At 42.1% G+C, this 23,702-nt stretch overlaps 1 protein-coding gene across 4 annotated transcripts in view; it reads right to left on the bottom strand.

The window, feature by feature from the left end:
* Positions 1 to 458: 458 nt before the first annotated feature.
* GAK (cyclin G associated kinase) overlaps positions 459 to 23,702 on the bottom strand; it is a 149,835-nt gene continuing 126,591 nt past the window's right edge. The window contains exons 23-29 of one of the 4 annotated variants that reach the window (XM_073345849.2): positions 20,151 to 20,288; positions 19,740 to 19,781; positions 19,527 to 19,598; positions 11,568 to 11,798; positions 7,890 to 8,038; positions 4,998 to 5,174; positions 459 to 3,176 (exon numbers count right to left, since the gene is read on the bottom strand). In XM_073345849.2, coding sequence (XP_073201950.1) covers positions 3,075 to 3,176; positions 4,998 to 5,174; positions 7,890 to 8,038; positions 11,568 to 11,798; positions 19,527 to 19,598; positions 19,740 to 19,781; positions 20,151 to 20,288 — 911 coding nt within the window. In that variant the 3' untranslated portion in view covers positions 459 to 3,074. Of the gene's footprint in view, positions 3,177 to 4,997; positions 5,175 to 7,889; positions 8,039 to 11,567; positions 11,799 to 19,526; positions 19,599 to 19,661; positions 19,782 to 20,150; positions 20,289 to 23,702 lie in introns of all 4 variants that reach the window. The other 3 variants (XM_073345850.2, XM_078852971.1, XM_073345848.2) reach the window with 3 other exon arrangements.

The following is a 23,702-nucleotide window of genomic DNA, read 5'->3' as shown; positions in this document are numbered from 1 at the left end:
CTGTGCCTCACCAAGCAGCCTAGCCCCCGCCCCCTATCCGCCCCATCCCACTTCCCTCCCCCTGACTGACCCCTCAGAACCTCCCACCCATCCAACCCCCCTGCTCTTTGTCCCCTGACGGTCCCCTCCCAGGACCCCTGCCCCTAACTGCCCCCCTGAGACTCCACCCCCTTTCCAACCCACCCTGCTCCCTGTCCTTTGACCTCTCCAACCATAATGCACACCCCCGGCCCCTGACAGGGCTCCTGGGACTCCCACGCCTTTCCAACTCCTCCTGTACCCCACCCCCTGACTGCCCCCCCCGAACCTCTGCCCCATCCAACCACCCCCTGACAGGCCCCCCAGGACTCCCACACCTATCCAACTTCTCCCTGTCCCCTGACTGCCCCCTGGGACCTCCCCAGCCCCCTTACCATGCTGCTCAGAGCAGCATGTCTGGCAGTCACGCCGCCCGGCTGGAGCCAGACACGCTGCTGCGCTGCTCTGCAGGAGCGGGCAGCCCCACTGCCCATAGCACTGCCAGCGTGGCTGTGGGGGAGGGGGGACAGCAGGAGAAGGGCTGGAGGCTAGCCTCCCCGCCCAGGAGCTCAAGGGCTGGGCAGGACGTGGCCCACACACCGTAGTTTGCCCATCTCTGACTTAACAGCTACTTACTAACTAATCTACAATAAACAAAACTATTTACAGCTGTAACGCAAAGGGAAAGAACCACTGACCACCTGCGAGGCAAGGGAGAGAGGCGCTTTGACCAACCAGCACAGGCGGCAAGAAGGAACTGAGAGGGTGGAGGGCCGGTGATGCGCGATATACCGATGCATGAGCGTGGCACTCCAGAGGGCGCCACAGCCGAGCCTACGGATACCACTAAGGCGAAAGTCTCTTACAACTGTGCACGTGGGTGCGCACACACCTAGAATGGAATCAATATGAGCAAGCACTCGAAGAAGAATCAGTGGGATTAAGGCTAATTCAGAGTTGTGCCGGCACAAACCCATACTTTCTATTCCAGATCAGAGTTCAATAATCCTCCTCCACTCTTTCAAAATTCACAGTGACCGAATATATGTACACACGTTACATACAGAGGTAACAGTTCAACTGTGTTGTATCCGAGTTTGGTGGGAGCCTGTAAAGTGCACACAGCATTCAAATAATCTCTTCGCCAACCCATTCACTGTGATGCTGATTTGGCAGTGGAAAGCCTCATTTCATGCAAATTGTGGGATAATCTGAATTAAAAAATTAGAAGACGCTCATTGTAAGACAGGTACCTTGACATCACTGCAGCTCCTTTCTCAGTTAAGAATCCAAACTGGATACAAAGGCAAATTGATTAAAAATACATCTTTTAAGATACTTGGGTAGATTCATAGATATTCAGGTCAGAAGGGACCATTATGATCATCTAGTCTGACCTCCTGCAAAATGCAGGCCACCGAATCTCACCCACCCACTCCTGCAATAAACCTCTCACCTATGTCTGAGCTATTGAAGTCCTCCAATCGTGGTTTAAAGACTTCAAGGTGCAGAGAATCCTCCAGCAAGTGACCAGGGCCCCACGCTGCAGAGGAAGGTGAAAAACCCCCAGGGCCTCTGCCAATCTGCTCTGGAGGAAAATTCCTTCCCGACCCAAAGCTGCAGTGCAAGAGACTGTCACCAAAACTAAATATCACTCTAACAAACATTTGCAAACTAGCCCCCAGGAACTGGGATTTACAGTTATACAATAGTCGTTGGTCGTTAGTATTCCATATACTGGGTACATGTTAATTTTTGTTTTTTGTTTCTTTTTTAAAGAGATGAGAAACAGTACAGTGAGCTGTGTTCTCACACTGGGTTCTCAACTAGTCTTGCACTAGCCAATGCACTCACAGTACATCAAGTATATGATGCCCTAACTATACACACTGGTTTGTTCTTTGCATATAAACACATGTGCGTGCATGCATGCTTCTAAAAATCAAGTTCTCAGACATACAACATAAGTATCCCACTGTCAGTATAAGCACAGGAAACGCTTTCAAGGGGCTAGCTAACAATATACCATTGACTCAGTTAAAACAGACAAATCAAAGCAGAGTAAACTGTTTTGTGCTCACATTTCAAGTTTTAGAATAAATGACTGGTCAACTTTTTTCTAGTATGGTATTTATAAAGCCAATGGAAGGCACATTCCACTAGAAAAAAAATAAGAGTAAATGCTGAAATTTATAGAGTAGGAAAATAAACACTAGTCATAGTGGTGCCTTCCAAAAGTTCATAATAAATAATAAAAAGTTAGAATATGCAGTACTTATATTAAAGCTAAGATTTGTTTCCAGGTTCATGATATGCATTTAAAATAAAATAAAATAAAATCAAGAACAACCCTGGCTGACTTTCCATTAACTGGGAGTTATTTGGCTAAGCAACTGTCAATTCATTGTAAGGAACACAGGTATTGCCAGAAAATATTTTAATTATTTACAGAATGATCATCAGAATGATTACACAAAATACAGATGAAAATGTACACCTCTTATAGATTCAACAAAAAGATATGCTGAGCAAATTCACTGCTGATAATATCACTAAAGCACCTAGAATAAGGCGAGGGTCACCAAACATCAAAATCAAATCATGTAACTATTGAAAATATAAAGTACAAATTGAGGTTGTGTGTTTCTTTTAAAGAAAAACCAAAATCAGTGGATTTGGAATGGCTCACACACTTCTGATACCATTACGCCAAAAATCAGTGGATTTGGAATGGCTCATGCTTTCGATACCATTACGCCAAAAATCAGCGGACATCATTAAAGTTATTTATATTTCAACATATTTAAACCTGAATGGAAAGATCTATTCTCAGGCTAAGATTCTGAAGCATTGAGCAGTTGTTCTCTGAGTGCATCTGTGTATGTTTTGGATTCTGCATCTTACAAAATGTATCACCCACTTCCGAGTATGATTTCAAACTGTGCTGAAATTATGCAAAAATCTTTCTTAAATCCTAGAGATAAGAAATTCAGACTAACAATTCTCCACTCCATTTTGCTGCACATACATTTTGAAAATCCTGTAAAGATGAAGTTTTAGAAAAGGGATTTTGATCCCTGGTTTTCAAACTCTGACCATGCATCACTCAACTCCATGAAGATCATTTTGGCATACTGTTCATAAGGCTGTCCTGTGGCCTGTAAACAAACAGAGCACGTATTAGGAGCTTACTGCAGAAGTCCAAAGAATGTAAAGAACTGCAGCAGGGCTTGAGAGAAAACTGGATTTTACTAACAGTGAAATTCACACCCTGTCTCTTGTTTAGCCCCTTTCTGTTTACCTTTATGTGTTATATAGTGCTGTAAGTGTGCATGGCTTTTTCATCCAAATACTGTAATTCCCTTTTCCCCCCAAGTCCCCATATATACCAAAGTCATAGTTTAAATGGCACTGAGAGATTATAATTTGCCTGCATCACTTCAAATTTTTAGTCTAATTTGCTCAATGTAACTGAAGTCGTACTAAAGTTTCCATCTTGTATTAAAGGAGTTAATAGACATGGTCTTCATTTTCAGCAAGTGGCTCTTTAAAAATGAAATCAAAACTAATTTAGGTAGAAAATACTGCATTGCAACTCTTACATTAGTAACCCACAATGCAACTGAAGAGCTATTTCCAAGAACGCTGTTAAATTCTTTTACACTGGAGTCCGACTTTCCTAGTTGAACATACACTGCTGACTAGGAATACTCCTAGACTTTTTAGCCTGAAACAAATACACCAAGTTATGGAGGAAGTTCTGCAATCTAAATTGGTCTGTGGAACCAGTATGTACACAGTAATACTGCAGATACACCACCTGCTCAATTTTAACACATCCTGGCTCAGATGGGCATAAACACGAGGCCCCATGTATTCTGCAACCCCAGACGTTGCTGCAGGATTATGCTCCAGAATTAAGAGGTTTTTTTTAAAAATTCCTTAATTCTTGCTCTTGTTGTTAGAAAAGCAAGAAAATTTGAACCAAGCGCAAGAGATGCAATTTTATCTTCCTACATCTGTACACAGCCACGAACAGGAGCCCTGAAAGGGGTGAACTACCCTAATTCTTTTAAAGGGATGTTATTGCTGACACTACGGATAATGTAGATATAATCACCATTTACACAGGGTCTACTGTGCTTATTGGATTATTCTTTTTTTCCATCTTTTTTGTTTGTTTGTTTTTAAATTGGAAGCTGCCACATCATTCCTACCAGGACCTTTCAACAGATTTTATATCCAGTTTGCTGTGGATTTTATGGGACCCTGCCTCCACTGAAATCTCTGGGAGGCCTAGGAGTTGGAGGATCCCCCCAAGACCCATTCAAGGAGTAGAGATTAAGCACAGATTCCACTGATCTGCATTTTGATTGGCAGATGTCCAGAACCTAACAGAACTCTGCTCCAGTAACTGGGCTTTCCTCAGACTGAGCTGAGTGGGACCCAGATGTGCAGGAGTTCAGGTGAGGGCAGGGCTCAGCCCTGGCTGCTCTGACACCTCATTACTGTGATATGGATGACAAGTGAGACTTCAGAATCCTGTACTGCATGGCCTCATTAGTGTGCTAACTTCAGAAGACAACAAAACAAACAGAAGGAAGGCAGAGCCTGTCGCTGGCCAAGCACCCATGTAGCTGGGTCCAGCAGTGAATGATAATATGAGTGGTGGAAAAAGTGCTTCTCAACCTTTGTCTCTGAAGGGAATCCTTATCTCCACAGTCTGATGCTGCCACCTTGAAGTGCCAGAGTTCAACACAATAACCGTACAGCAGAAAGGTGGACTGAAAAAACACCCAGAAACTAGCCTATTGTCCCTGCCAATATTAAAACTCTTCCCCACCGAGCCTTGCTGTGCTTGCTTGGGTGTTTCTGTTCAAAAGCAGGAAGTTTAGCAGATTTTCCTTTTAGGATTGCAGAATTAATTGGTAATACCAGTTCGATAAATAGCCTTTAACATACCCAAGAAAACGACTCACCTTATCTGGATGAACTACAAGTACTGCTTTCCTATAGTACTTCTTTACTTGTTCAGGGGTAACGAGGTCTGCCATGCCAACTGGCTTCCACTTGTTCTCCCCTTCCCAGAGCACAGTGTGAAGAGTGGATATTAATGCTCTTACATTTCTCTCTTTTCCTTCAATCCAATCTAGAATCTGAAACAAAATTAGAAAAATTCAAATTGAATGCAGTTGCCTTAAATGATGTTTCCAATTTGCTTGAAGATATTTTCCTCTCCTATCACTGAAAACAAGACAATTGGACTTTGGGCTTCAAAAATGTTGAGAGCACTTTGCAAATATGGTCTTAATCATGCATCCAAATTCCAAAGAGTGGATACCATGCTTAGCCTTGGAACTCAACAGTGATATATCAAGTCTGCTAGCAGACGACCAGCATGCTTATATGTAGTTAATTTGGCTCTTATATAGGAATCATTCCAAGAGAACTGAATTAACAACAAGTTACGTTTAAAAATTGTAGAATAGATGACAAGGAGTTATCTGAACAAAGTAACCATGGCAGAATATTCATTTTAGTTACACTAATTAATCCCATGGTAACAGAGGTTGTCCATTCCAATGCTAGAAATCTTGTTTTACTTGTAAATTTCAGATAAGGGTCTTAAGATGTTTTGAGACTTGTACACTCATATGGTTTGTTTGAGTAAATTGAAGTTTTCTGTACTAGATTGCCCCTTGAACTACAATTGGCTAACAATGCACTTTTCTTAGTTGATTTTATATAATGATATTTATATCAATCTATATAGAATCCCTATGGCAGTAAGGTGAGTATCTCTAAATTGTAACACATTATGTAGTATCTCCCATCTTCCCTACTAACCAGGGTGATGGTAGGTAAAAGGCTCTATTTTTTATTTATAGTATTTTACATTAAAAAAGCATTCAAACCAACCTATGGACATGAGTTAAAATATTCCATCAATAAACTGATTTCCCCAATTCCTCCCTGAGATTATTTCTATTAATATTGTTCAGAACTATGTATATTATCCTCACAATGTTTTACAAAACTGAATAGTAAATGTTACCATTTAACCTTATCTGCAAGTAACACACCAGGAAGAATTACAAAATCTGATCAGAATTCACTTGGGGTGATGCCACCGTGGAGACTGGAAAGAGTAATTTTAATATGAGTTTAATAGTCCATTTTCAGTGGATTTGATAGAGGGACAGAGAGCCACCGTGAGGAGAATGAATGACTGCCCTAAGAAAGGTTTCAGAGTAGCAGCCGTGTTCGTCTGTATCCACAGAAAGAAAAGAAGTACTTGTGACACCTTAGAGACTAACAAATTTATCTGAGCATAAGCTTTCGTGAGCTTACTTCATCGGATGCATCATCAGATGCCCTAAGAAAGTGATTCTCAAGTAGTTTTTGTTCTCCACAAGACATAATTTTGTATCATCAGTCACATCCATCACAGTACCATAGCCCTGAACCCCTTCACTGAAAGGGCACTAGTGAAACTGTACTTTATTGGAGAAAAGGTAATAAAACAAGGCTCTAGCTGCCAAAGAGTGGACCTGATAGCAATGAAAACCTTTTGACCCAAAAAGAAAAGGAGTACTTATGGCACCTTAGAGACTAACCAATTTATTTGAGCATGAGCTTTCGTGAGAGTGTGAGAGTGACAACTCTCATTTGTCACTTTGGATGGGCTATCACCAGCAGGAGAGTGAATTTGTGTGTGGGGGGGTGGAGGGTGAGAAAACCTGGATTTGTGCTGGAAATGGCCCAACTTGATGATCACTTTAGATAAGCTATTACCAGCAGGACAGTGGGGTGGGAGGAGGTATTGTTTCATATTCTCTGTGTGTATATAAAGTCTGCTGCAGTTTCCACGGTATGCATCAGATGAAGTGAGCTGTAGCTCACGAAAGCTCATGCTCAAATAAATTGGTTAGTCTCTAAGGTGCCACAAGTACTCCTTTTCTTTTTGCGAATACAGACTAACACGGCTGTTACTCTGAAACCTTTTGACCCAAGTTCTCCCAGCTTGGTACAGACCAGAAATGCACCCTCCCATCTTCTCCTTAGTCAAAAAGAGATTTGTGCTTGTCTAGCCAAGCTTGTACCAAGACATGCTCTTTAATGAAATGGGAAACCCAGGCCCTTGTACTATCTAGGGGAGAAAATCCTACATTAGATGTAAAACTTCAGTTCACACACATTAGGATTTTACTTGTTTGTATCTGGGTTTGTTTTCAGCTATGAGTTGGTAACTACGTTCATCAGAACTTTCCAGCTCTCTCTCACTCTTCTCCCCCCATATTCAATTTCCCTGTCCATGAGATTTTACCTGCTGCTTTTCTAGTCATTTTCAAAGTCTCAAAATCCTTTTACAATAATTTCTTCTGAAATGAACATTAGATCTGTTCTAGGATTACCTTGTCCACCTCCCATTCTGGATTAGGTGGTCTGTAACAGACTACCCACAGCATAAATTACCCTTTCCTTTTTGCTCCTTTTTATCTTATCACACATTTTAGAGAGGAGTTTTACCACCATCTGCACTTCAAAGCATGCCAATATGGAACAAACCCTCTCCCCTGAACAAATCATTCTCTTCTGTACTGACACCCCAGTTGTCCACTGTATCTTGGTTACGCTAAACAATTAGGATATACATTCATGCATTAAGACCAGTAGGTTCCTCAGTTATTCTGCACATGGGTAGAAACACATGTAAAATTTTAGTATAAACTTCTACCATCTTTGTACCCCTTCAGTTTCTTTTTTATCCTTCACTGTATCCTCCCCCATTCTACCATCAATAGTTCTAAGTAACAGAATTATGTTTATATTTGAATCAAAACCACTGTTTTTATTATTAAATATCAAACCTTTAATTTTAAGGGGTCCATGTCTTTAGACATTTCTTGCTTTCTCATCTCGGCAATTGTCTTGGTTCCTTTTTTGTCAGATTTAGCTGAAAACCCTTGATTAGATAATAAATCCTCAAAATCATTTTCTGAAACTTTTGGCTTTTGTCCTGTTAAAACAAAGAAAAGAAAAATGCTTACTGGTACATCATCATGGCAGAGGTAACAAGTGTACCACACTGTGTGTATGTCTATGCTGCACTTTCACTGATGGCAGCACGTAGGGTGTGTATAGTCACTTGCCACAGCAAAGGGCAGGCCATGTCATCACTGAGGTGTATATCTACACACAGCAGAGAAAGGCTCCCGCAGTGGGGAGCTGCCGGAGCCTTTCCCTGCTGAAAGAGCCTTTCCCCACTGCTGGAGCCGTTGCCTGCGGCGGGAAAAGACTCCAGCAGTGGCACATGATGCTGCTAAAAAAGCCGCGTAGACGGGGGGAGGCATTACTATGCAAGTAGAGAGTTGTGTAGAATCACAGAGTCGTACGACTGGAAGGGACCTCGAGGGCTCATCTAGTCTAATCCCTTACACTCTTTATCTCGACCATCCCTGACAGGTGTTTGTCTAACCTGCTCTTAAAAATCCAGTTATGGAGATTCTACAACCTCCCTAGGCAATTTATTCCAGTGCTTAACCACCCTGACAGTTAGGAAGTTTTGCCTAATGTCCAATCTGAACAGCTCTTGCTGCAATTTAAGCCACAGGCTTCTTGTCCTATCCTCAGAGGTTAACAAAACCAATTTTTCTCCTTCCTCCTTGTAACAATCTTTTATGTACTTGAAAACTTATGTCCCCTCTTGGTCTTCTCTTCTCCAGACTAAACAAACCCAATTTTTGCAATCTTCCCTCATAGGTCAAGTTTTCTAGACCTTTAATCATTTTTGTTGCTATTCTCTGGACTTTCTTCAATTTGTCCACATCTTTCCTGAAACAAGGCACCCAGAACGGGACACAACACTCCAGTTGAGGCCTAATCAACGCGGAGTGGAGCAGAATAATTACTTTTCGTGTCTTGTTTACAACTCTCCCGATAACACATCCCAGACTGATGTTTGCTTTTTTTGCAACAGTGTTACATTGACGACTCATATTTAGCTTGTGGTCCACTATGACCCCCAGATCCCTTTCCGCAGTACTCCTTCCTAAGCAGTCATTTCCCATTTTGTATGTGTGCAACTGATTGTTCCTTCCTAAGTGTAGTACTTTGCATTTGTCCTTATTGAATTTCATCCTATTTACTTCAGACCATTTCTCCAGTTTGTCCAGATCATTTTGAATTTTAGTCCTATCCTCCAAAGCACCTCCAACCCCTCCCAGCTTGGTATTGTCCACAAACTTTATAAGTGTACTCTCTATGCCATTATCTAAATCACTGATGAGGATATTGAACAGAACAGGGCCCAGAACCAATCCCTGAGGGACCCCACTCATTATGCCCTTCCAGCATGACTGTGAACCACTGATAACTACTCTCTGAGAATGGTTTTCTAACCAGTTATGCATCCACCGTATGGTAGTTCCATCTAGGTTGTATTTCCCTAGTTTATGAGCTGTAGCTCACGAAAGCTTATGCTCAATAAATTTGTTAATCTCTAAGGTGCCACAAGTACTCCTTTTCTTTTTGAGTATCAAAAGCCCTACTGAAGTGAAGATATACCACATTTACTGCTTGCCCCCCATCCACAAGGCTTTTTACCCTGTCAAAGAATGCTATCAGGTTGGTTGGTCACGATTTGTTCTTGACAAATCCATGCTGACTGTTACTTATCACCTTATAGGTGTTGGCAAACTGATGGCTTAATTATTTACTCCATTATCTTTCTGGGTACTGAAGTTAAGCTGACTGGCCTGTAATTCCCCAGGTTGTCCTTATTTCCCTTTTTATAGATAGGCACTATATTTGCCCTTTTCCAGTCCTCTGGAATCTCTCCTGTCTTCCATGACTTTTTGAAGAGAATCGCTAATGATTCAGATATCTCCTCAGGCAGCTCCTTGAATATTCTCGCATGTATTTCATCAAGCCCTGGTGACTTGAAGACACCTTATTTGTTTAAGTAATTTTTAACCTATTCCTTCTCTATTTTAGCCTCTGGTCCTACCTCATTTTCACTGGCATTCACTAAGTTAGACAGCCAATCACCACCAATCTTCTTGGTGAAAACCGAAACAAAAAAATCATTTACAACTTCTGCCATTTCCACATTTTCTATTATTGTTTTCTCCCCCTCATTGAGTAATGGGCCTACAGCGTCCTAGGTCATCTTCTTGCTTCTAATGAATTTGTAGAATATTTTCTTGTTTTATATCTCTAGCTAGTTTGATCTTGTTTTGTGCCTTGGTCTTTCTAATTTTGTCCCTAAGTACTTGTGTTATTTGCTTATATTCATCCTCTGTAATTTGACTTAGTTTCCACTTTACGTAGGACTTTTTTTTTTTTTTTTTTTTTTTTTGAGTTTCAGATCATTCAGGATCTCCTGGTTAGGCCAGGGTGGTCTCTTGCCATATTGCCTATCTTTCCTATGCAGTGAGATAGTTTGCTATTTTACCTTTAACAATATCTTTGAAAAACTACCAACTCTCTTAACTGTTTTTCCCCTAAGGCCATGTCTACACTAGTGAGCTTACTGATGCAGGTGTGCTGATGTAAAATAGCTCGTGTAGCTGCTCTATATCCACAGGAGAGAGCTCTCCCATAGACATAATTAAACCACCTCCAACGAGCAGCAGTAGTTATGTCAGTGGGAGAACCTCTGTCCACATCGGCGCTTCTGTCGGTGTAACTTTATGTTCCTCAGAGGGGTGTTTCACATATCTCAAGGGACCATTCAAGGTTAAGTGGATTATAGGTTTTTTTCCCTCCTTTCCCCCTCTATGTCTGAAGGGCCACTTAACCTTGAATGGTCTCTTGAAACGTGTTAACTCCTTATGCTAAACAAACTACCACCTTGTATTTAACTGTGACACTCTGGGCTTTTCTACACTTAATGAAGACACTACCTATGCCCATGGGAGGAGTTCTTCCATCAAGGTAGGTAATCCACCTCCCCAAGAAGTGGTAGCTAGGTTGATGGGAGAATTCTTCCGTTGATCTAGCGCTGTCTACACCAGAGGTTAGGACGGTTTAACTGTGTTGCTCAGGGGTGTGGATTTTTCACACCCCTGAGTGAGTTATAACTGACCTAGTTTCCTAATGTAAACCAGGCCTCTGTGTACATTTCCCAGACCTGAAGAGCTCTGTGTAAGCTAAAAAGCTTGTCTCTCTCAACAACAGAAGTTGGTCCAATAAAAGATATTACCTCACCCACCTCATGTCACTGATATCCTGGGACCAACACAGCTATAACAACAATGCATATGTCATCCTAATATCTATCAGGAACTGCTGGTAGACAATGAGAGATATCCGAGAAGTGGACCTTTATCTGAATGCAACTGCTTAAATGCCACTCATGTTACTGCTATTAGACCTCATTTAACAACAAAACAAAACATGAAGCCTTTAACATGACTAAAATAAACTCTTCAGAACCTTTCAAAGCTTCTAGTTTTCATAAAGCCCCACAACCACGCTTGTAGAGATCACAAGGACTTCATATGCAACACGCCATTATAACTATAGTTCCAGGAAACAGAACTTACCAAAGCCTGGAGCTCGGATACCTCTCTCTTCTCGGCCTCCAATAACACTGAAGTTCACAGTATAGTTGGGTTTACTCTGTGTGCTGGATTTAACTTGCTGTGGTTGAGCATGGGATTGCCATGAAGCACCTGTACTTTGTGGTTTCTTTGTCTGCCACTGATTCCCTCCTTTCTGGGACGGAGCTGACTTCTGACCAAACCCACCAGCTGGGAATCCACCACCAGAAGGACCTAGACAGTAATAGTGCGTAATTTAGTTGTAATACATTTTGAAATATTTCAAGTACTTAATACAGTCTCGCCCAAGTTCTGGTCTGGACACCTACCCAAGTGATTTAGTAAGAGACACCCTTCGATTTACATGAAATCTAATGTAGAGAACATGGGTGTCTGAAAGTGAAACTTAATGAGAACAGTTTCAGCAAAGCTAGAGACCATATCACAGTTCTAGCCTGGAACCCATTACTGTGTGTCAGTTATTCCACCTCAAACCTGAACCACTTAACTGTCATTTTGTGACAACTGCTAACACTTGTCTGATTGGTCACCACACAGTGCACTTCAGTGGATATATTCAACACAGGAAAATACATTAGATTTTCATTGCTAACTCTATTTACATTTCAGTATTTACTAATTATTATGAGAAAGATACTGGGAAACTCCCATCGTACTCAAGAAAAAGAAGTGTGCTCTGAAGGCACTTCCATTAAAATCCATGCCCTCAAGCTTCCTTTTGTGTATTACTGTTTTTAAATAAAGAAGTCTTCACCAGATTGGGGAAATGGTTCTAAAGCCTTTAAAAAAATATTAGTAATGGGCTGTATACAAATACGGAGAAAAAAACGGAACGAGGTCTGACAGCAGAGAAATTGCTTTGAGAACACCACTGAAGTACGATATATACACAAACCCAACATACTAAAATTATCTTGTCTGATAAGCTAGCATTATCTCCCTCATTAAATCACAGTCTAGATTTCTCTAGTACCTCCCATCTCTGCCTGGAGAGGAAAATATATTAGCCCTCCATAGCTTCACCAGCTAAAACCGAAGGCCTGATCCTCCATTGGTTACACCGGTGTAAGCCCAGTGTAATGGAATCCAGCTCGAAAGCTTTAGTTTCAGCACTCAGCAGGACAAGCCAGGGAATGATACTCCTAGCCAAGGCTCCACCCAGACTGCCTTTATTTGACTTCTCTTTCCTTCAGACACATTTCTAGAAAGCGAGTTTCCTTGGCAACTGGCCAACGTAACACTTCCTGGCACAGGCCTATTCAACTGAAAAGTAGCTTGGTAGTTGAATTTAAATGCAGTATTATCATCCAATTTCAGACTGGAAAGAGGAAGGTCACATTGTTACACCTCCGTAAAACAGATCTAAACCACTTCACACTAGAACAGGTATAAGCCAAGCATAGACAGGCCTTAGACATCCAAACACAGGCAGCAATGCCCTTTACTTCACGATTTACCCTGCACCCCACTTCTACAGAAAGTCACGGTTGGGATGTTTTGAGGAAAAAAATCAAAACAGAAGGCCCTGCATGTATGGGTCTATTTGCAGCTTTCCATACTACACTTGAAAAATAAACACTGACATGCACATTTCCCTAAAAATGTTACAACGATGGAAAAGAGCCCAAGAGGGGCAGCCACACTGGTTTTCAGTTTTAACAAAATCCAAGCTGGCCAGCTTTTTGGCAGGCTTTAGGCCAACATGGTACATTCTTGTTTCTTTGTTACTAGTATCGCACGTTGTGTTACTAGTATCGTACGTTGGTCAGCCAGGAGCGAAGCTAAGCCAACTTCTCATTCCAATAATCCCTCAAAACCTGACATTTACAACTACTGTTGGACATTTTGATTGCTATGAACAGAGGGAACCTACTAATTTGAGGCCTTGAGATAGGACTCAAAATCCTGCACATACTTTACAATCAGTTCCAAGCCTGAGGAGGCCAAGAAGTTGAACTGACACTTTATTCACATCCTAGTATTATTTCGGATGAGATAGTGACAACATAGCCACTCCTAATGGAATACATGTTTACCATTGAAAATGAGCCAAAGTGGACACTACGGGCTCAATCCAAACCGCACTGCAGTCAATGGGAGTCTTTCCATTGGTTTCAACAGGTGCTGGATCCGAGTCTACAATAGCAAGCTTCTGTAAACCCCCTCGCAAAACCTGACTTGCACAGGGTCTTTTGTTAGGAGAGTAAAACAGGTTTTTTGCATCTGCACTGTCATGATAAAGCGGGGCGAGTAGATATTTTATTGGGCAGCCTTACAAAAATGTATTGGAACACTTTTGGCACCTGAGCTTTGCACATATACAACTGAAAGGTTTGCAAATAACTTCAAACCTGAACAGGACCTTCAAGGCAAGGCAAACGTTGTATTTTATCATTTTTGTTTAAATTTGGTTAATTTTACGGACAGTGCATTCAAGCATTGACAATATTCATAGTAAAGGCAATAGGAAAACACCTTGTTGCGAGAAGCTTTATATGGTATATGAACACGCAACAAGCTTCTAGTAACAACCATGCAAATTGCTTATATGGAATAATTTGACACCCTCTACTCTGGTTGTCACAAATAATTATGAGCTTTAATTTCAACAGTGCTGGACCAAGATATCTCCGACACTATCTCCCCACTACACCCCATTGTGGTGGTTACAAGTGGCTGGCCAGCTCTTGCAGTCTGATGCTGAAAGCTGTGCACAGAGGGGTGCAGAGGTATTTTCTGCATTTGCAGCTTGCTTCTGCATCTCTTCAGGTGATTGCCAATGAGAGGAAGGTGACAGAGGTGAAGGAGGGAGCTGATTTTGGGGGCCATTGGTATTAGTAATGCTTAGGTTTGTTTTTATAGTAAGGGCGAAGCGCTAGTCCTGATGATGTTTCTTTGGGATGATCCTGTAGCGCAAGGGGGCCATAAAAGTTGCCTAACCAGCTAGGCTGCAAATTCCCCTAGCACAGACCTAACGCCTCAGGTGACACTGGGCTGGGCTATCTCTAGGGTGCCACATCTTCAGGACGCAGCATAAAAGGTATGGCCAAAGCACTTCTACATCCAGTTGTAACTCCCTCACTGGACTGTGCGGAACACTGGCATAGATTATGGTCTGACATATACCAGTGTAAAACTGGGGTAACTCCAGTGTAGTTGATGGAATTACATTGGTGTAAAATGTATAAGGGAGGACTGAATCTGGCCCACTAGGACATACTAAAGTGACATAGCTATTAAGATAAAGGCGTGGATGATGTTAACCATGTCATATTTGTTTGGCACACGGCTAACCTAATGGGGATGGTATAAAATGAAAAACGGTGTTAGTTACATCAAAACTATTGAGATTATCTGGCAAAAATAAGGCCTCCATTGGCATGAAGTAAAGCAAAATAGAAGTGTGTTGGCACTTCTGCAGCATCTAGCATCTCCCCAAGAGCTTTCATGCTTGGCATAACATCATTTTCTCACCTCCCCAGCACGCAAGTGCCTTCAATCTTTCTGCTCCTTTGTGCGTCTGGCTGCCTAAGACAATGGCAATGAACCACCAGGCATAACAGACTGGCACAACTGCTCATTTTCCCACTGAAGCAGCATCACTGCAGAAGCACCTTGAAGTTATCAGGTAAAAGTCTGAGGATCATCAGCTGAAGCAAAGACTTCATTGCCAGCTGCATGTGCTGTATTGCTGCATGCAGCACAAGGACCAGGCTCTGATATCATGACCTCTGTGCCTGGCCTCCCGCCAGCCCCCCAAGCTTGCACATGCAGTGGAGCAGAGAACTGAAATCTGCTCTCAGTTGCTACAGATTCCATCCAGCTTCACTATTACATTGTAGTTATAACACAGGAGCAGAAGGAAAACAGACACCGGGGGGGCGGAGAGGGGAGAGGCAACATGGAGAAAAATCAGAGTGAGCCAGCACTTCATGGTTCCATTAATTTCCGATTAATTTAAACAAAAATCATGTTTTAAGCTTAACATATTTTTCTTGGACAGAAGCTCTCTCAACGTGAACTGCACTGAGACTGCCGACAGGAAGCTACACATTCTAATAGAAAGGCGTAGAAGCTTCCTTACTGATTCCAGCAAGAGTAAGAACTTGACACAAAGCCAAAGACTCTCAAAAAATTCATCAAGAAAGCAGAGTCCACACTGGAGACTAACAATCCAGAAGAGGAGGAAACCTGATATCTCATACTGATTTTAATGCAAGGTAGAAAAGACCAGGCTTCTCTGATTAAGTTGGCACATATTTTACTAGGGAGTAGGGGCCAGGGAGTACACACAGACAATGTAGGGAATGAAAGACCACACACCATATACACTTTGCTAATTGTATTAGAGAGATTTCTTGCTTATCCTTGACTTCCAACCCCTCTGCTCCCTGTGCCTGACCACCTCACCTCCTCTCACTCATACTCTCTTAACTCCAGATCCTTTTCCTTAGCATGAAAACTCGCACTAGGATCCTCACTTCTCAGAAGGCCAATCCTTAACCCCAATTGCCTCGCCAACTCCCAGCGTCTTTCTTTTCCACTGCACCTCCTGAACAAGCTGTTTATAGTCACTGCCTTGATTTCCTCTCCTCTAATCCATGCAGCCTGTGCACTTCCCCACTCGACTGGATCAGCTCTCACTAGCTCTCCCATTACCTCTTCTTGACCAAGTCAAAGAACTGCCTTCATCTTCCCTGAGCTTTCTGCTGCTTCTGAGAGCGTCAATCACTTTCTCCTTCCTGGATTTTTACCAATGTGGTCTCCATTTTCTACCTGCATCTGAGGGCTCTTTCAGCATCTCCTGTAGCAACTTCTTCTCTTCCTTGCCTCCACTGTTAGGAGTCCCTCACGGCTCTGTCCTCAGTCCCCTCGTCTCCCTGAGTGACCTCATCGGCTCGCAGCTTCAGCTACCACTCAAACATGCTCCCTCACTCCTGTCAACTTCCTCCTGTCCCTTACACAATATCTAAAGGTCTTTCCAAAAGTATCATCCTGGATGCACTTCTGCCACCACCAGAACCCAACGGAGCTACTTCCAAAACCTTTACCACTTCCTGTTATCAGTACCTTGATCTTGCATCACAAGCGCAAGGCTATTTTAGACTTCTCCCCCTTCCTCCCTTGCACATCCAAGATAGCACTAAATATCACTACATCTTGCCATTTATTCCATTTCATAAACATTTAAAAAAAATTGGACCATTCCTTTCTGTCCTGTCATCATTGCCTGCCTTAGCTTTAATAACTGCCTCCTCCCTGGCCTCCCTCAGCACCGACATCTTTCTTCTCAATCTGCTTAAAACTCAAACTTTAAACTTGTCCTTTCCTCCAAAGCCCTGTGCAACATTGCCCCGAGCAAGTCTCAGATTTTGTCGCCCAGTCACACCACCCAATTTGCTTTCTTCTACTCCAGAACTCTTGCTTTCCTCCAGGCTGCCCCATATGCATGGGATGATCTCTCAGTCAGTGTGCTAGTCCCCACCCCTTCCCAAAGACCTGTGCTTTCATAAAGCCCACAAACTAACTCCTTCTCAAATGCTTTCTACATCCCATATTTAATAGGCAAGAGAAAACTGAATGGGTTTTTAAAATTATTTTGAGATACCACCTCCCCCAAATCTCTCAGTGTATCTTCAGAGTAACAGCCATGTTAGTCTGTATCTGCAAAAAGAAAAGGAGTACTTGTGGCACCTTAGAGACTAACCAATTTATTTGAGCATAAGCTTATGCTCAAATAAATTTGGGTTAGTCTCTAAGGTGCCACAAGTACTCCTTTTCAGTGTATCTTGTTTCTTACGCCTGTCTTTTGGATAAAAAGGTTCTGGGATAGAGACTATCTATATAATGGAGTTTTGTACAGTTGGAAAGATATGGTCAGTACATAAACATTAACTCATAACCAAATAGTTGGTTATTCATTTTTTCTTGATTGAATTTGATAGTCATATGATGCTAGTCATATGGCATGTGACTATTGACAAAAGGAAGTGCTAATCAAGGTTTCTGAGGTTTCCTTTTTAACTCAATACTTGCTGCAAAATTATACAAAAATAGTGAAGAGAAAATAGCTAATTTTAACAGTACATAACAAGTCTGTAAAGTTGGGTGTAAATTTACAGTGCTACTTTACAGATAATGACGTACACTGCGTGCAACTCAGGAAGTCAATGGCTCCATGTCTAGTTGGCAGCCGGTATCAAGTGGAGTGCCCCAAGGGTCGGTCCTGGGGCCGGTTTTATTCAATATCTTCATAAATGATCTGGAGGATGGTGTGGATTGCACTCTCAGCAAATTTGCGGATGATACTAAACTGGGAGGAGTGGTAGATACGCTGGAGGGGAGGGATAGGATACAGAAGGACCTAGACCAATTGGAAGATTGGGCCAAAAGGAATCTGATGAGGTTCAATAAGGATAAGTGCAGGGTCCTGCACTTAGGACGGAAGAACCCAATGCACAGCTACAGACTAGAGAACGAATGGCTAGGCAGCAGTTCTGCAGAAAAGGACCTAGGGGTGACAGTGGACGAGAACCTGGATATGAGTCAGCAGTGTGCCCTTGTTGCCAAGAAGGCCAATGGCATTTTGGGATGTATAAGTAGGGGCATAGCGAGCAGATCGAGGGACGTGATCGTTCCCCTTTATTCGACATTGGTGAGGCCTCATCTGGAGTACTGTGTCCAGTTTTGGGCCCCACACTTCAAGAAGGATGTGGATAAATTGGAGAGAGTCCAGCGAAGGGCAACAAAAATGATTAGGGGACTGGAACACATGACTTATGAGGAGAGGCTGAGGGAGCTGGGATTGTTTAGCCTGCAGAAGAGAAGAATGAGGGGGGATTTGATAGCTGCTTTCAACTACCTGAAAGGGGGTTCCAAAGAGGATGGCTCTAGACTGTTCTCAATGGTAGCAGATGACAGAACGAGGAGTAATGGTCTCAAGTTGCAGTGGGGGAGGTTTAGATTGGATATTAGGAAAAACTTTTTCACTAAGAGGGTGGTGAAACACTGGAATGCGTTACCTAGGGAGGTGGTAGAATCTCCTTCCTTAGAGGTTTTTAAGGTCAGGCTTGACAAAGCCCTGGCTGGGATGATTTAACTGGGAATTGGTCCTGCTTCGAGCAGGGGGTTGGACTAGATGACCTTCTGGGGTCCCTTCCAACCCTGATATTCTATGATTCTATAAGTCAGACTCTGAGATGGCATGTGGATAAATACTGAAAAATTCTCACTACTAAACAATGATTCATAAAATGATCAACCCTGTAATGAAACTCAGCGTAACACTGATCATGGGTGAGTACTGAGAGAGAGTTTAACAAAGAAGTTCTTGACGTTCCTGTCCAGAGTCCAACCATTAACCAGTGAAGAGAGATTACAGTTATTCATGTATTCTGTTTCCTTTTTTAAGTTACCAATATAAAATAAAGAGCAGTTTAACATTTCTACTAATGGCGAAAGCAGTTTCAGAAGTTCTGCATCACAGGAAGGTGCAAGAAACCTCACGGTGGGCAATTATGGAATAACAATTATGGAATAACATGCTTATTCAGAAACGTTTCGAAACGTTTTTCAAACCAGTTCATTTAGAGATTGAAGCATTAAAGGGTTTATATTGCTTCCAAGCTATGTTTTCAAAACATAATTTCTACGTAGTAACTGGAAGTTCCCATCTGTATAAATGTCTAATCTTTATCTGAACCCTGCTATGCTCTTGCTCTCAAGGCTGGCGTGTGAAATTTGCTGTCACTAATTAGCTGTGTGTTTTATAAGAAGTGTTCCCTTTTATCAGCATTAAATTTACTGGAACAAAAAAAATCAAAGCCACTAGATGCATTCAGAAAGTCCGAGCACTGGACTGGGACCTTCTTGGCTCTGCCACAAGCCTACTGGCTAACCTTAGACAGGTCACATCACCTCTCTGTGCCTCAGTTTACCCACCTGTAAAATGGGGATATGATACTGCTACCAACTTCCTTTGTGAAGTGCTGAGAGATCGACAGATGAAAAGTGCTGTGTCAGAGGTAAGGATTGTTATTAGTTGCTTTGCTCTTTTAAGAAAACGTACAAGATTACCTGGAGGACCAGATTTAAGGTTAGCAAGGTCAGCAAAGGGGTCGAAGTTCTGAGATTTTGCTTGGCTGAAAGACAAACCTGAAGGCACACTTGTCTGGCTTCCTGTAGTAAGAACTTGGCCTGTGTCATAAAAACAAATATGAAGTTATGTACAAGCCACAGATGGCAGGGGACGAAAATATACATTTTTTTTAAAAGGTGTTGACAAAAACGGTCTCCCTGATTCCTAGGAAATTGCTATCAATATTTTCTCTGTAGATTCTTGTCTGAGGCCTCTCCTCCAAAATTCTTGTTATGTTACAATGTTAGCTTTTGCCACATCTTTAACTGTCAGTACTTTAAAGCCAAGTACTTTAATGTGACTGTATTTAATGAACCACATGAGAGCCACATATGGTTGTTCCGTTGTTTTGGGTGGCTGATATTTGGAGAGCACGCATTTTCTTTAGCAATGGAAATACACAATATATTTTTGTTGCATAATAATACCTTCAAGTGCAGACTTCTTAGGCTGTTGTGATGCTAGGTTGGTAGTAGTTGGGGAATCTGCCCAAGAATCCCATCCACTTAAAAGATCTGGGTGGCTTGCGGAGGAAGTCATCTTAGGTAGGTCTGGCGCCAAATTTCCTACAAAAAAATTGCAAAAAATTGTCAGTAACAAACCCACAGTGGTAACTGCACTTTTTGGCAAGAGTACCCAAGACTTCTATCCAGACTCCCAGCTGGGTCACTATTTGGCCGGTTTACATTCCCTATATTACTACCAATTATCAAAATTATATAGTGTTGCTCTGTGTTCTTACCCATCTGCCGTGTTCCTTGAAGGGTTCTGCCATTGGAGTACTTGAGAGAGAGAGAAATCAAAGCCATTTTCAAATTTTGCTGAGCAGGCCAAAATAAAGGTACCTTCATTCACAGCTGCTGCTGTTAAATTAACACTTCAGCTCTTCCAGACTAAGGGATCATACAAGGGTCACTGCTTCAGGGTCCTCATCTGGTTTTTTACAATACAGCAGGTGTCTCCAAATCAGCAACACTTTAGGAATGGCGCTCCATGCCACTCAACAGTTCAGGAACTACCAAGCTCCTAAAATGGATTTACATGGGCTATGGGTAGGGCCAGTGGAGCTCCATTTGGGGCAAAGGTTTGTCCATGGACCCAATACCATAATGACCACATAGGCAGCTGAAGAGCAGGACACAGCAAGGTGTCTTCTGCTCCATCTTGGGAAAATAATTTTAGGGACAACTGAATCTTTTGCTCCAGGAAGAAAATGTGGAGAGTGAACCTTCAGGCCCTTCCCTCCATGCATGCCGCAAAAGAAGAGTCTGTCCTGATTCAAAACGCAGAATGAAATAAGAACAAAGTTAGACTAAGAAGGGTTTGAGGGGATGGTCCCATTGACTGCCATTACTTATGTCCCATCTTAACTTAGAGCTGCTTCCTTCTTCCCCACCTCAGCAATTTATGCATTTCAGTGATGGAATAAGCAACTCATATACATATCATTTGGCATCCTTTCAGAGTCAGAAGTGCTAGATACATTGGCATTTATTAGTAAATAACATTTAGCTCCTCATGTTAGCTTTGAGCATTCCCTCCAACAGTTTGCTGAGAAACTAACATACAGGAATAATACACAATTTTGCAACGCATTTGTGCTCTCTCTTTTCTTGACTGCTCGGGCAATTGGTGACCAGAGATACAGACTGCAACTGAAAAGTTCTTTGGTGAAGCTGGCATGTAGTTTAGCATCAACCCAGGACAGCTAACAGAACCAGGGCATGTAACCCAACCACCACCACTCAGGAAAACATCATGATTTTTCCAATTTTCTCAGCCTTCCAATCCTGAAGAGCCTCACTTTTTGGAAGCTGAGAAAAGACAGCACCATCACCTAGTGTGTGTGGAATATTCTGAAGATCTGGTTTAACAGAATATAATCTGAAGCTCCGTATTTGCTAAGTCTCCTTTTTCTAGCCCCCTTATGTTCAGATTGTTTAAGTAAAGAAATTAAGTCTGTAGCACTTATGGTTGCAAAGAAATCCTTTAAAATAGGAATTATGTGTAACCGACTCAGACATAGCTACCTCAGTCTGCAAAGAGCCTGGAACAAAGTCTCAGAAGTTAGTTGCCTTGTTCATCTAAATAGAATGTTAACTCTGGATCCTAATGAGGATATTTATAAATATCAGTACTGAAGTATCATACCATATATTCAATCTTAGCTACCTCACCAGTGATCATTTTAGCAGATTCCTCAAGCCAAAGTACTTCTGTTACATGCAGCAACAGAGAAGACATCAGGATAGAGGACAGCTAGTTTCTGACAAAGGTTGTAGGAAGCAAGCGAGCTAGGGCATAATATAGCTCCTAAGTGGATAGCCATCCTCTCTCTCTGAAGGCATTAAAACTACTTGTCCAAACTAGTCCCTCCAACAGGTTATTCCAAGTTGGAAACAGCAGGAGACGCTCAAGCCTATGCTTGTTTAACTTCTAATTATGATCAACTGTTATAGCTCTTCCCTACAATCTAATGAGATCTGGTGATTATTTACTGCCCATGAAACTTACTCATTCATTTATTATTGAATTATACACACCCATCACTGCTCCGACACTGAGTTCACTCCATCTCATTACTGTGGATTATTTTAATGAACGCTGAATACTACTAATTCACTTTTTAATGAGTTTAAAATTGCTTCTCTATTCAAATGACCCTAGCTGTGCTTGTGTCTCGCTCTACATCACTGGTAGCGCTCTGGACATGGTCTCTCTCTGTCTCTCGCTAAAGAAGTTGCTCTCCTTTGCACTTACATTTCAGATCACTGTACACCAGTCTGTGTTTCATTTCACTCGGTGGGTTTTGCCTCTTACCTTACAACACTCACTTAAATTAACAGCACTACAATTATCTTCCCATTCTCTAAATTTCTTATTAAAATAAATGCATAAACCTGACCACAAGGTGGGTAAAAGCCCAGAGATCCACTTCAGACACCGTACTGAAGAGTTTTCATTCTGGAGATAAATTTGAGAGATACCCAACAGCAACCTACCTCCCCATTTCTGCTGGGTTTTATGAAGCCTGTGTGACACCAGTTTGCTGTCAAAGGAAATCTGATGACAAATGCTGAACAACAATCTCACTAGTTTCAGAGTAACAGCCGTGTTAGTCTGTATTCGCAAAAAGAAAAGGAGTACCTGTGGCACCTTAGAGACTAACCAATTTATTTGAGCATGAGCTTTCGTGAGCTACAGCTCACTTCATCGGATGCATACCGTGGAAACTGCAGCAGACTTTATATATACACAGAGAATATGAAACAATACCTCCTCCCACCCCACTGTCCTGCTGGTAATAGCTTATCTAAAGTGATCATCAGGTGGGCCATTTCCAGCACAAATCCAGGTTTTCTCACCCTCCACCCCCCCACACAAATTCACTCTCCTGCTGGTGATAGCCCATCCAAAGTGACAACTCTTTACACAATGTGCATGATAATCAAGTTGGGCTATTTCCTGCACAAATCCAGGTTTTCTCACATCCCCCCCACCCCCATACACACACAAGCTCACTCTCCTGCTGGTAATAGCTCATCCAAACTGGCCACTCTCCAAGTTTAAAGTTAAACCAGAACATCTGGGGGGGGGGGGGGTAGGAAAAAACAAGAGGAAACAGGCTACCTTGCATAATGACTTAGCCACTCCCAGTCTCTATTTAAGCCTAAATTAATAGTATCCAATTTGCAAATGAATTCCAATTCAGCAGTTTCTCGCTGGAGTCTGGATTTGAAGTTTTTTTGTTGTAAGATAGCGACCTTCATGTCTGTGATTGCGTGACCAGAGAGATTGAAGTGTTCTCCGACTGGTTTATGAATGTTATAATTCTTGACATCTGATTTGTGTCCATTTATTCTTTTACGTAGAGACTGTCCAGTTTGACCAATGTACATGGCAGAGGGGCATTGCTGGCACATGATGGCATAGATCACATTGGTGGATGTGCAGGTGAACGAGCCTCTGATAGTGTGGCT

This window comes from Lepidochelys kempii, chromosome 5 (assembly GCF_965140285.1).
Source record: "Lepidochelys kempii isolate rLepKem1 chromosome 5, rLepKem1.hap1, whole genome shotgun sequence".
NCBI classification, from domain to species: Eukaryota; Metazoa; Chordata; order Testudines; family Cheloniidae; genus Lepidochelys; species Lepidochelys kempii.
Note: the sequence above shows the minus strand (reverse complement) of the source record. Positions and strands in the feature narration are given on the sequence as shown.